Source organism: Taurulus bubalis, assembly GCF_910589615.1.
Source record: "Taurulus bubalis genome assembly, chromosome: 12".
In the NCBI taxonomy this organism is placed as follows: domain Eukaryota; kingdom Metazoa; phylum Chordata; class Actinopteri; order Perciformes; family Cottidae; genus Taurulus; species Taurulus bubalis.
In genome coordinates this window covers 20,726,239-20,739,979 of record NC_136600.1, presented here as the reverse complement: position 1 = coordinate 20,739,979, position 13,741 = coordinate 20,726,239, and the positions used below count along the sequence as shown (strand labels likewise).

The following is a 13,741-nucleotide window of genomic DNA, read 5'->3' as shown; positions in this document are numbered from 1 at the left end:
GCTGAACAATGGGCCCGGAGCTGTTTCTTAATGATGACTTAATGTAAGCAGCACTGAAGGAAATACAGTTGGTTCCAGCAGAGATGACATTAGAACTCGTTTATCTTGCTTAGCTTGTATCTCATAAAGAAGCAGCTGGAATGTGTACTTTTCTCCACATATTATATGAAGAAACACGCACACTTAGTATAGGCCTTCACAAAATCCCCATATTTAAGTGTATTTCTAATCAACTCTTAATACCGATTACACTTATAAAATGCCCAACACGCCCTTTTAACCTATTTTTAATTCGTTCTTTTTTTTAATGCATGGAATATATTTATCGTTTATCTCAATAGGTTTTGTCCTTTTTATGAAATATTGGAGGCAACAGGCCAGAGTTGGAGGTAATGAGAAAAATAAAACCAACCAATAAAAAACCCGCCAGAAAGCAACAAAAAAATCGGATTGCAACACAATAGAGTATGCTGTCATTTTAAATGGCTCTAATGTTATAATATTCACATTTAAGTTTTCATTTGAAATCAACAGAACCAATAATCAGACATGGATCGTTGTGTAATAGGCTGGATGTGAAGTTGCCGCTCGTGCAAGTGAACAACACAAATAGCTGAACTGGACTGCAGATATATTTAAAATAAAATAAAAATTCAGAAATGCATCAACACCAATATAGTTATGAGTTTACAACACGTCTACAGTTTACATCAGTCTATAAAGATGATCCAGAAGTGGGTGGAAGCTGTATGCATCCTCCATGTTCTACAAGTCTGGAGCCATACAGTCTAGAAATCACAGCACTTTATGTACAGCCATTTCATATGGCGTCAAACCTACAGCATGTCTGGCTGCAGCGCATGATCATAATCATTAATAACCCTTCTGGATTATTTCCTGTGATGTTTCAGTGTGCGCTGCGGGTGAGCTGATATTATTACTCCCATAAATTATTTAATTTTATTTATTAAATTAAAAGGTACAAACATTTGTTTTAGACAATTCATGAAAATCTCACACTGGCTGCTTTGTATCAACACGTCTCTCTGTTGGCTTCTGTCTGTACGTGCACGCACAATGACACACACACACACACACACACACACACACACACACACACACACACACACACACACACGCACACAAACATACTTTATAACAAACTGGATGTTGAACAAAAGGTCTGTAAAAAATGTTTGTCGCGTTTAAATAACGACTAAACAACACAAATCCAATGTACGTTTTAACAAATGAAGAATACTTTACGTTTTAAACTGTATGGGATTATAAAAGTCAGTGAGCAGCAACATGTTTGGAACATATAGGCCCATATTTCTTATTTTTCCAGTGCGCGTTACTCACTCCATAACATCTGGATAACTGAAACCTGAGCATCAACATTACATTTGATGCTCAAGGAGACAAATTTGCACAATTTACTTTCATGATTTTAAAACATCTGTGCATATAATGATAAAACAGCGTCTACAGTTTTTAGACGTATGAGATCAAATAGAAAGAATAAACCCACTTCCTTGAATCACATTAGTGAACCAAAAACGCACGTGATCACATTTCTGTGCCTACCTTAACAAAGAACTCCTGCAGCGTTGACACATGTTAAAGCAGCCGAGTGGCGAGTCAAAGTTCTTTTATATCTCAATTCACGGCAATGACATTGATCTGAGGAGCGCCACCCAGTGGACGAAGGCGGCACGGCCCACAATGCAACACAACACAGAACGGAGAACAATCCTATACCACCGCGGTGCGATGTTGAAACAAATGATGGCGGAAAGGTCCGTGAACACAAGCTCTGAATGCTCCCGGCCGTTGTTTTCAGCCCCTTAGTCACAGTTAATAACCTTGGTCTCAGACGCTTTATGGCACTGCACTCCAAATGCACCAGACGAATCCGCGTTTTATGGCCAAGTTACTGGAGCAACTGGGAGGATGTGCAGCAATCAAAGCGGAATTCCTGGGAGCCTCACAGGATGCACAGTATAAGGAAGGCATCAGGGCCCTTATTAGCTTATGGCAGGCCATTCAAGTTGTTTTCAGGGGACACAAAGACACCTAAAGCCAATTTTTACCCATCTCTTTATGTGCGCGCGCGGGCTCCATTTGACCTTCCCTTGCAGGTTAACATAAATCTTCATGGTTTAAATTCATAGTATCAAACACATATAGGATATTTGGATTAAAGTACTCCAGATGATGAATGAATGCCCATGCAGATACAAGGATGCTTGTAATAGTGATTTGCCCCATGTGTCACTTCCTTATGGGTTAGCTGACTTTCAGTGGATGACATGAATACAGCCTTTCAGGAACTACTTTGATGAGAGAATAATCACACAAATACATTCGTATTCTTTGGAATAATGCAGCCTGTTACATCTTTGCATTCAAACAAGTGTCACGAGTGTGTGAGTAAACCACTAACAGGCATGTTAGGTCAGAAAGCAGCCTTTCCTTATCGCCCCACAAATGAATGAACCCTTTGTAATGGATATCAAACAATAACTGCAGCGGATCCCATTTCCAGCCATGAGGGAATAAAAAAGCAGTAGACCTACATATCATGCATCTGATACGGTGCACGTGCTGGCATATAAAATTAAATGTAGTGTTATGTTTCATTTGGGCTTTTTGTTCTTTTATCAGCGGTTTGCCTTTTGGATGAATTTCGGGAATGATCCAACTTTACGGCCAAAAGCTCAACAAAGCGCCTGCAGCGAAGGGTCATGCGCAGATGTTAAATATCACCGAGCATCACACTTGAAATGCTGAAATGGATGAATTGGTGTCAGATTATATTTTAACTCACTCTCTAACTACACAACATTGACCGCTCGTTCTTGTGTATTCCGCCATCAGTGCCAGGTGAGATCTGCTCGTGATTCAAAAACACACAAAAAAATAGGTTTATATAGTCACCGGAGTTGTATTTTGTACAATAAAGTTAAAATATTACAAGAAAGAAACCAAAAAAAAACACGAACAGTAGTTTGGTGTCAAGATATCTGGACATACACGTTGCGTGCGTAAATATGGGGGAAACAATTTAGATTCTATAGAATTTAGGAACATAATTATTTTCTAAATTGCAGCGTAATCTCCCTTTGTATTATTAAATAATACAAAGGGAATTCCGACACATCTGCAGATAATGATAATAACAACAACAACAATAATAATATTAATAATAATAATGTCAACGGTGTTTAATGACAAAATAGAGTATAAATAGTATAGAATTCTATATGAAGTCTGCACATTACAAAATTCTCCATCCTGTAAAACATGTAGAAGTGTCTTGGTGACTGCTGAATGCTGCACGTCATGACAGTCTTTGTTCAGTTTTTATAGCAGCGGGTTCGTGGTGTAGTACTGTAAACGGTCTCTGTTCAGCTTCTTCTCCTTCATCCTCCTGTTCTGAAACCAGATTTTCACTTGGCGATCTGTCAGATTGAGCATCCGCGAGAGCTGCATGCGCTTCTCTTTGTTGATGTAAACGCTGAAAAAGAATTCCCTCTCCAGTTCTCTGATCTGATACTTTGAATATGGACATCTCTTTTTGCGCGTCCTCTGCCCACCTGCGAGATAAATAAATTAAAAAAACACAAAGGTCACCACCACATGAGATGTATAGACACATTACAACGGCGTGGAATCATCATGTGTCCATGTGCTGCTCTGGTGGTCTGAGAGCTGTGGAGTTCAAGTGGTTCCCTCCTCTTAGGCCTGTGACCAAGATTTGTAAACAAAGACTGGACATGTCGGACATAAAGGGACTGCATGTCGGAAGTTGTGAAAACTGAAATGTGTAAAAGCACACCGGCTGGCTTTTAAAGAGTGAGCGCGTGGGCCCAAACCAAACAGTCATGAGTATCATGTATCTGGTGGGCTTCTTGCATTGTCCGCTTTTCATTTCGCTGTGCGTAAAGAGCTGTTGTTGTTTTAGTGTTAGTGAGGGCAAGTTCCATGAAAAGCAGTTGCTGGGTGAAATCCTCACAAATCCTTTAAATTTGTAAATATTTATATTTAAATAAGGAGCAGGGGTTAAGCCTTAATCTGCGCCAAAGTCGTATTTAAAATACCCCAGGAGCCACTTTAGTTGACCCAGAATAAACTCAATATATATATGTTGAAAAATTACGTTTAAAAAAAAATAATTATAATCACATGGACAGAAATATGTGAGGTTGAAGATGTCTAAAGAACTCTTATTTTGATAGTATTTCATAAATATGATTTAGCATATAAAAGAAGTGTACAGGCCAACTATACACGAATATTTAAGCGCACAAAAAGTGGAGATATTGTTTGAAAATGTTGGAAGACAAGCTTAACGCCAAAGTCTTCACGGCCAATTTCAATCCCAAGCACGTGATCTTGTCGTTTATAACATAGTTTTGTTACAGGGGAAATCTGCAGGCCTCCATAAACCTTACGTGCTTATAAAACAGCATATAAAAAAGCTTTAAGAGCAACGCGTTAGATTTTCCTCCTTCTCGTATTCAGCTTTCTACTCACTGCTGCTTTTGCTCTGTCTCTCCTCGCTGTGGCCGGAGGACGACTTTGGGCTACAGCTCTCCGCCATGTCCGAGCTCGGATGAGCCGGAGCGGGACTCGTCCTGGCGGCGTGTCTGTCCGAGTCCGCCGCCTGCGCCGCCTGCGTCGTGCTGCCGCTCTCCGCGCTCCCGTAGGCGGTGTCGAAGAACTGGTCGAAAGCCTGCGGAAGGACGCCGTTCCGGCCAACGCTGCCATAGAAGCCGGGCGTCGGGTTGGCGGAGTGTCCGCCGCCGCCGGAGCCGCTGGAGCCTTTCACCAGGAGCTCTGCTCCCCGCGCGGGCGGGCTCGTCCAGCCGTCCCTGTGCACCATGTCCTCGGGGTAGCAGTGTGACAGGCTGCCCCTGCTGTGGTGCCATTTACCGGACGTATCGATCCCATAGTCTCTGAAAGCCACTTCTCTCACGGACGGGACCTGTGGCAGGGCTGAGGACTGGTATGGGTATGTCATGGGGCAAGAGGACTGGCTCTGGGTTAAATAATGTGGAAGACCTGGGAAGTCTGCTCCGGAGACGTAGTAAGTGCAGCTCGGTAAATACATATTAGAGCCAGAAATCCGCTCATCAAAATCCATATTCTGCTGTTGGAACCGTCCTATAATAGTCCTCGCATAGTTCCTCCGCTGCGCTGCGCTCCAGTCACTTTGAGGCAGACTGCTGGAGCAGAAATCCTTAGACGTACAAGCTGACGTGGGGATCCATCTCTATCCATTCCAGAGGGCCAAAAGCCATGTGACCACTGGCACAAAATGACAGATAGCCTACGCCTCGATGTGTAGGCTATATGAGTCAATGAGTTTATAAAGTAGAGCTTTGGCTGTATGGGAAAGGAAAATACTGAGAGGCAATTTGGCTCAATCTTGCACAATTTGGGCTATTTTGAAAAGCATTTGAAAATCGGGTTCTTTTTCAAAGTAGGTTCACTTATATTCGTCTGAGGACTGGTGTCGTTAAATTACCACATTAAGGTAGAACAAAACAAAGATTTATATCCAATTTCACGCCAGCTACTAAACCTGCCATTTTTACCTTTAGGTTCGTTTTTAGATCTATCCCTCACCTTAACCCTCACCTTAACCTCTGAAGGAGGCATTTTTAGACCAAGCAAGGCAATGCGATTTAGACTTCGCTATGTATGTGAGACTAAATCCCATGTGGCAGAAATAACATGTAATAGGCAAAAATAGAGACAATTTTGAGTTTTATATGACGGGTCATATTTGAAGAGAAGCAGGGCCTGCTTTTACGCATATGCGTAAATGGTATAGTACTCAATTGAATCAATGAAATCTATTGAAATGATGTCATAATCGAGCAAATGGCTGGTTTGAATTCGTCGCCTCCCTGTGTGAATTTAATATCACTCCTCTTGCTATATATAGACCCCTCTAGTCCTCAAGTGGCGGTGAAATGCGAGTCATGCTGCACTTTTGTCAGGCATCAGTCCAGTTTGGCACCGAGGACAAACAGACAAAGGCCTGTAAGACTGCCTTATATATCTATCTTTGTTATAGATTGTTTGGTCCTGCTTTTCCAGTGTAATTAAAGCAAGCCAGCTCGACTTTGATGCTGACTTCACTACGCCCAAATGTATGTTTAGTGCATGCGCATTGTGCCTGTTGTGCGTAAAAGTTGATAAGAGAGCCAGAAGCAGCCTGAGGGAAGTTAATACCGCATTAATCGGGCGACATGTACGCATGCGCTTAAGGTCTCATGTAAACATACGATGTTGTTTATAGGCTAGGAATATAATAAAGGGGGCTCCAGGCTTTGCATCGCCTGTTCTCTCTTTGCAACGCCCAACATAAACCTTTTGGACACGGGCTATTTCCCACACTCCAATCCATTTTCATTTGTCATCACTGCTGAGTAAGTGGCACATGTGTCACATATCACTATCCCTGTTACGCTGCCAATTTTAGAATTTAGTCCAAATTCACTTTTCATACATCAAAGCCTGTGTCATGTGCAGGGAAGCATTAGGAAACGGTGCAGCCCAGGTGGTTTGCTGTTTGACTTCCACGGTGAGTTGTTGCTATGCTGAACTGGTGATTAAAATGGTTTTACGCGATGAACTTGACGACAATTCCTATTTTATTCCACTGTGAATGATTCAGCCACTCGTGCGCAGCGCCGGCCTTCAGGTCAGGGCTGCGCGAGAGGGCCAGTTTGTCACATTAAACCTCTTTTAACAACAGTTTCCAAACTATTTCAACCTCACTTAATTAAGACTGATGGGGTTAACGTTTAACCCGAGCCAGTATGCACATGCGCACTAGTATAGGTGACAACGTTTTCATTGGAATTATTATATATATATATGCATATATATATATATATATATATATATATATATATATATATATATATATATATATATATATATATATATGTATATACCAATGGCAATGTTGTCACCTATATTAGTGTGCATGTGCATATATATATATATAGGTGACAACGTTTCCATTGTATATATATATATACATAGTATACATACATATATGTATATGTATGTATGAAAACAATATATATATATATATATATATATATATATATATATATATATATATATATATATATATATATATATATATATATATATATATATATATATATATATATATATATATACACACATATATCCGGAGATCCACTTTAACCCATCCTAATAATCTAGGCAAATAAAACTTGAATTAAGGATCTCTCTCTAAGGATGGGTAAATACATTGAATAAAAATGGTTAATTAAACCGCTTCAAGTAGACGCCTCGAAAGGTTCATTATGCAATAAAGTTAGAGGGATCGATGAAATAAAAATAAAACCTGTGGCCTCCTGCCTGCAGCTCAAGACCTCAGAGGAATAAATATATGATATTTATTTCAGTGCAGCAAATGTAAAACGTAAAAACATTGAGAGCGGTCATGCGGATGTGGCTGTTCGGAGGCCGCTAAAGGGGACTTTAAAAATAAAAGCATGTTTTTTTTGGTTACTCTGAATGTTCCTTCGACACTTTAGGAGAGCTGTGGTTAAACTTATGCCTGAAAATCTGCGTGCGCCTGCTGCCTTTCCTGAGTCCATTTCACAAGGGGCCATTTTATAATATTTAGGTAAAATGTGCTGCATAAGATTTACATTGTAAAGGCCCAATCTGCCATGTTTGTGCTAAATAAACAGACTGCAGGTCGCCTATATTTATGTAGCCTAATTTAAGAGTTTATGAGCTTGCAACCGATGAAAAAATGCATTTAATTTCAATGTATTTCAATGTTTGTGAGCATTGCTGGCGTAAAGAAAAAGTCCTATTCATTTAAATCCAGTGTGTCTATGAGTTCACGGAGCTAAATCATTAACACAGTGAGGCTTTGAAGTGGTGGGGGACTGAATTTACATTTTGGATCAAGGTCATGCCTTAAAGAGAGAAAAGATGTTTTCTTGACATTTTCATATGTATGATGATTTGAACATTTTTATGCTGCAAACTGATTTATTACTTCAAATAAAGTCGTCCACACACACACACACACACACACACACACACACACACACACACACACACACACACACACACGACTTTTAGTGTCATTGCCGCAACTTTATTAGCATAGATCACCATTAAGACAAAATATGTATTTACAAATGAATGAAAAATAATGATTTGGAAGAATAGGAGACACATTAGTCCATTAGGTTGATTAACAATTGGCTGTTTGTATTAGTTGAGATACAACTATTTTCCATACATCAGTTTAAAGTCAGACTGCATAATCAGCTCCAAATTATTTAAAGGTAACTGATGGATTATGAGAAAAGAAGTACATTTATATCAACACTTATCAAGGACAATGTATCAATTTGAGGACGCAACAGATACCATACAACTAAAATAATTTAAAGTTTTAAGTCATAAAGGTGTAAAAGAAGGTTTGACCAGAACATGATGGAGTCTGACAGCACCTAAAGGGGCGGGGGCTTCTCCGGAAGTAGAGGATGGCTGAGGCTGCTGTAAAACACAACAACTTATTAAACTAATAACATGTTCTGGATTTACAAATCCAAACATGAATCCACGAATGTCTGGCTGTCAATCAGATGAGATTGCAAAAGGCAGCAGGTCTCAACTACAAGGGCTCAAATTGACCACGTCAATCAAACTTCCGGTCTGACTACCTTCACTTTAAACTGGTTGTCTATTAATCACTAATGTCCAACTATGTGGTACTATTGATGAATGCAGTCTTATTTTATCATATTTTGTCAATATTGAAACAATGAAAATGCAATTCTGCAGTAGCCAGAGAAAAATATCTTTATTGGCTTGTTTTGTTTTGTTTGGCAAATATTTGGATTTTCCTCAATTGCAGTTTATTATTTTCAACTGTTCAGTACAAACCAAAATAAAGATTTTCGTCTGAAGTTCATTGTACAACGTTCAACACCACACACACACACACACACACACACACACACACACACACACACACACACACACAGAGAGAGAGAGAGAGAGAGAGAGAGAGAGAGAGAGAGAGAGAGAGAGAGAGAGAGAGAGAGAGAGAGGTATTTAATATTCCTGTTACACATGTTGTTGTTTGTGTTGTTAAAAACAATGCTGGATGTTTTCCCCTGTGCAGTGTTTATGTTGGTGAGAGGACAAAGTGTCTCTTCAGAGTTCGATGTGCTGTTTTTGGCACACAGATTACTAGCACAGATTATTAGCAGAGATTATTAGCACAGATCATTAGCTAAATGCATGACATGACCCTTGACTGCCTGAATGTCTTTCAGCTACCATTTTGTATTGTTTAAGTTATTATTTTTGCAATGTAGATGTTTTTTGACCATTAGGTTTTGATCCATTTGTACATTTCAAATACCTCGTCGTAGTTTGTATAGTTCATGAGAAAATTATGGTTTATTCATTTGTAATAATTTGGTTATAATATTTAAACACATCGCAGATTTCTAAGACATTTTAGCTAAATATACACCATGGATTAATACAATAACTTACTTCATTTAATTTAATTTCATAAACATGATTTACAATTACAATTATAATCTTCACTTTAACTTAACTTTCATCTTTAAAGACAGATGACGTCAGTGATATCACGCACAGTGTTCAAGGCCCGTTTAAATAAATAAAGCTTTTCTTTCTTACTGTGTTGTTGTTGTTATTTTTACTTCATTGGTTTAACTTTTAGAAAATGGAAAGGTTTCCATTCCTGTTTTCACTATGATATTCGGATGTTATATTATTATATTTGGCTATGATTAGTGCTCCTAAACTGTTGATTCAGTGGCACCATACAAAGAGAGGCACGCTTCAGAGGTGCATACGGGTCTTTTTGGAGTGAGTGCATTAATGTGTTTGGCTGTTAGGGGGAGCAATGAGACTGCGCAGCAGCGGGGACGCGCACGGGCTCCATAAAGGACTCTGTTCTCTCAACAAGGAGGAGAACAATCACATCAACACGACCCACCGTTCCCAATCTGGGAACCAACCAAAGTCTGAGGAAACAATATACATTTTCTTTCTAAAATTATTTGGCATCTGTCCCATCACTAGTCCGGCTGAAGTACAACGAACCTGCCTTGTGTTGTTGGAATGATTGGACAGTTTTGAGGTCATCGCAGTGCTCTGGTTCTGGTATTTAATATTTTATTTTGATAGAAAAATAGGGAATATTTTACACTGTGTTTTAATTGGTTCTGATGTGAATGCATCGATATGTGATAAGGCAATGTGGATCATGATAAACTAATAATACCATTATAATAGGCCTAATACTGACAACACACGTAAAGAGTTGTACGTTATAGCAGTTGTTTGGGCTAGCAGGCCGGTTCACAGCTCTCTCTCCACACACGTTTCATATCGGTTTTAACAAGCAGATTTTCACTTGCAATTTTGGTTTCAAAATAATATTCTTTAACCCGAAATGAAAACATAAAACCTGGAGAACAGGTCATGTCAAAACATGAAAACAGACCTCAACTTTAATACTTTTTTTTCGATTCAGCATCGATTAATGAACAAGAACATGAATGCAATGTTTGAAAATTGCAACAAAAAAGGCGCAAAATAACGTGAACCTGCAACATGAATGGAAACGGAGGGATTTGATATAAATCCTTTTTCTTTCTCAATTTCGAACAAATTATATCAATAAGAAAGAATGATGAGTTAACAATTATCTGTGTAACAAAAATATATCATTACAATTATAATAAATCATCATTATTCTGGTCTGTCATGACGAAAAAGCTTCATCTATATGTTGTCAAATCTATCAGCTGATGTTCTTTTCCATAGCTCTAAACATATGTGTATATTGAATCCCAAAAAGAGATATTTTATTGAAGAAATAAAGTTTTGCGCTGACCTTCATTGCGAAAGTTTAAATATGATAGGTAAATATATGTATAAATCATTTTTCACACACGCTTCTAGAGTGGAGAGGCAGACATACAGCATGCAAAGGGCAGACGCTGTGTTGACTAAGTTGTGCCACTAGATGGCGACATAAACTCGCACAGCCCGCAGCGGCGCTGAGCTCCGGCCTGTTGCCCTCTGCACTCATCAGGGTTTATATAAAGCATATCCTGGATCCATCAGCATCCATGTCCCAACATATGAATGAAAATGACACGCTCACACTGCGTCTCTCAAACATTTATTGTCAAAAAACTTTGGCTATTGCAGTCAAAAAAAATAGGGAATAGATAGTTGCAGTCAGATAGTATTTACATGTTTAAATATGCTTACATTTTCAGTACTCTTTTTGATTGACAGACGGAAATAGCAAAGGTCAGTCTGTTGACAGTGGAGTTATTCTGAGCAAAACCCTGTGTTTAGAAGAAGAAAAAAAGACAGTGACATGGACACAGTGTGTAAAACACCCATTGAAATGCTCAGGCTATAGTTTAACATTGAATAACGTCTGAATCAGATGCTGCTGATTAACACATGGAGGCTTATTCTAAATGGAAAGGCATCGAATGTAGTGAGTTTATTACAATAACTGAATTAGGAAGTGTTGTAGACCGCTATTGCTTCCCCGAGAACTAGTGTGTGTGTGTGTGTGTGTGTGTGTGTGTGTGTGTGTGTGTGTGTGTGTATATATATATATATATATATATATATATATATATATATATATATATATATATATATATATATATATATATATATATATTCCTCTTGAAATAATGCTGGAAATGTAATTTTCGTCATTATTTTTTGTTCAATTTTGCCTGTTTGCATTGTGCAGACGGTACTAAATGTGCCAGTTTAGCCCTATTTGTTTACCACTGCATCGATGTCTAAATATGATAGTTATTGTAAAATAGCCCAGTCTTCCTTTCTGGATTGGATTAAGTGGAATACAAGCGCAGGACTGCTCGCAGTGTTTTATTGTCTGGTGGATATGTTAAGGAGACCAGGCATCCCTCGCAGAATCAGGTCAACATGGTGGAACCCATTTCCGATCTTCTGTCAACAGGCCGCACCGACTGGTTCCAATTAAAATGTGAGGAAGGAAAAGTGTAGGTCAGAATTGAGCCGCTCTGGCGACAAAGAACCCGTTCATAATGTAATAAATTATAGCGCAGCTTTATTTAGATGAAGGTCCGTCATCTCCTGCTTCAGTACCTCCAGAGCTAACTGGAGCTCTTGAATTTAGTGACGACCTTCTTCTCTTTTACGCGCCGGTTCTGAAACCAGATTGTCACTTGTCTCTCTGTCAGATTAGTCTGCGCGGATATCCTCCTCCTTTTGTCCTTGGTGATGAATTTATTGGCGGAGTACTCCCTTTCCAGTTCTTTGAGCTGCACCTTGGTGTATGGCACGCGCTTCTTCCTCCCGCGGCGCGCAGAGCTGTCTCCCCCAGATATAGTGTCTGTGGAACACAGAGGAAGAACCACATTTTAATCTACTCGTGTGCACCAGAGAGGAAACGAAAATATGTGTGCATCTTCTCTATTTTATTTTCTTCTTTCAAGCACATGCATAGAGAAATAAAAACCACATTGTATGCAAATATTTGTTTAAGTTGATGTGTGATATTTGTGTGTATACATGTCTTAATAAAAGAAGGAAAAACTACCTTGTAACGAGGATTTCCACAGAGGATTTGACTGCGGCTGCTCCTTGGTGCAGTAAACCTGACCACTCCAACCATTGGTGATGGCCCATGGCTGGTAGGGCTCCATGGGCAACATGGACTCGTGCCTTGGCTCAGATGGAGCACTCAGCGCAGGCACCACCGGGACGTCCAAGTAGCTGGGCTGGTAGGGGCCAGAGGAGTAGCCCTGATAAAACGCGAACTCCTTCGCCCTGGTGGAGAACTCCTCGCCAGACACCGACGAGTCCATGTATTTATCGCCATAACCAGAGGGCTGCGCGCACGCCTTGACGCTGCCGTGTGACATCCTACACGGGTAATAACTGCTGCCAAAATATCCATAAGGCAAAGATGCATTGGGCGAGCTCTGGGTGGCGGAACAGGGGCTGCATTGTTTGCCAGGCTCCCCCATGCCAGAGACTGGCACCTCACTCGCAGCGTAGGTGGTGCTCGGAGCCAGCGAGGTCGGATGCGCTAACAAATTCCTGCACTGGTTTGCAGCGAAATTGCCTCCAGTAAATCCTTCCATGTTCTTGCTTCTGTCCTCCAAGCCGTTGTCGTAGAGAAACATCACCGGGTCAATCCAGTGCGAGTGGAGGAGTAATGGAGCGGTCATAGCATGCCCTACATCGAGACGACTCACTCTTTTTCAAAATCCCTCCTCGACTGAATAGAGACAGGGACTCGGTGCAGAGTAACTATACCAACACGCCTGAGTCCATAAAGATCGCGAGGTTATTGGCCGGGGCCAAACACGTGATATGCAAAGGAGATGATAAACATCCAGACGTCAGATAGTGCACATCAAGCTGTATTAGATGTACATATCCATGGTTTTAGGCAAAGAAGCCCTGAGGGTATATTTTTCTTAACATCGAGTTAAACTGAGTGGAACTTTGATGCAGAGTCAATGTCTGTCATGAAGTGCAGCACAACACGCGTATTTGATGGATTGTGTAGGCTACGCGTAACAAAACTACATGATATATGTATATTGTTTTATGGCCGATCGGCGCGTAATTACGCGTGCCATTTCGT

The 13,741-nt window shown here is 40.0% G+C and overlaps 2 protein-coding genes across 2 annotated transcripts; both read right to left on the bottom strand.

Moving 5' to 3' along the window:
• Positions 1-3,018: 3,018 nt before the first annotated feature.
• On the bottom strand, positions 3,019-5,286 carry hoxa11b (homeobox A11b; the record flags this gene model as incomplete). The annotated part of the gene is given in 3 exon segments (XM_079228176.1): positions 3,019-3,599; positions 4,540-5,271; positions 5,274-5,286. Coding segments are annotated over 3 exon segments (978 nt in total). The 3' UTR covers positions 3,019-3,366.
• Positions 5,287-12,239: 6,953 nt separating this feature from the next.
• On the bottom strand, positions 12,240-13,319 carry hoxa13b (homeobox A13b; the record flags this gene model as incomplete). Its single annotated transcript, XM_079227119.1, has 2 exons — positions 12,240-12,478; positions 12,686-13,319. The coding sequence occupies 2 exons, from the start codon at positions 13,317-13,319 to the stop codon at positions 12,240-12,242; spliced, it is 873 nt and encodes a 290-aa protein (XP_079083245.1).
• Positions 13,320-13,741: the final 422 nt, after the last annotated feature.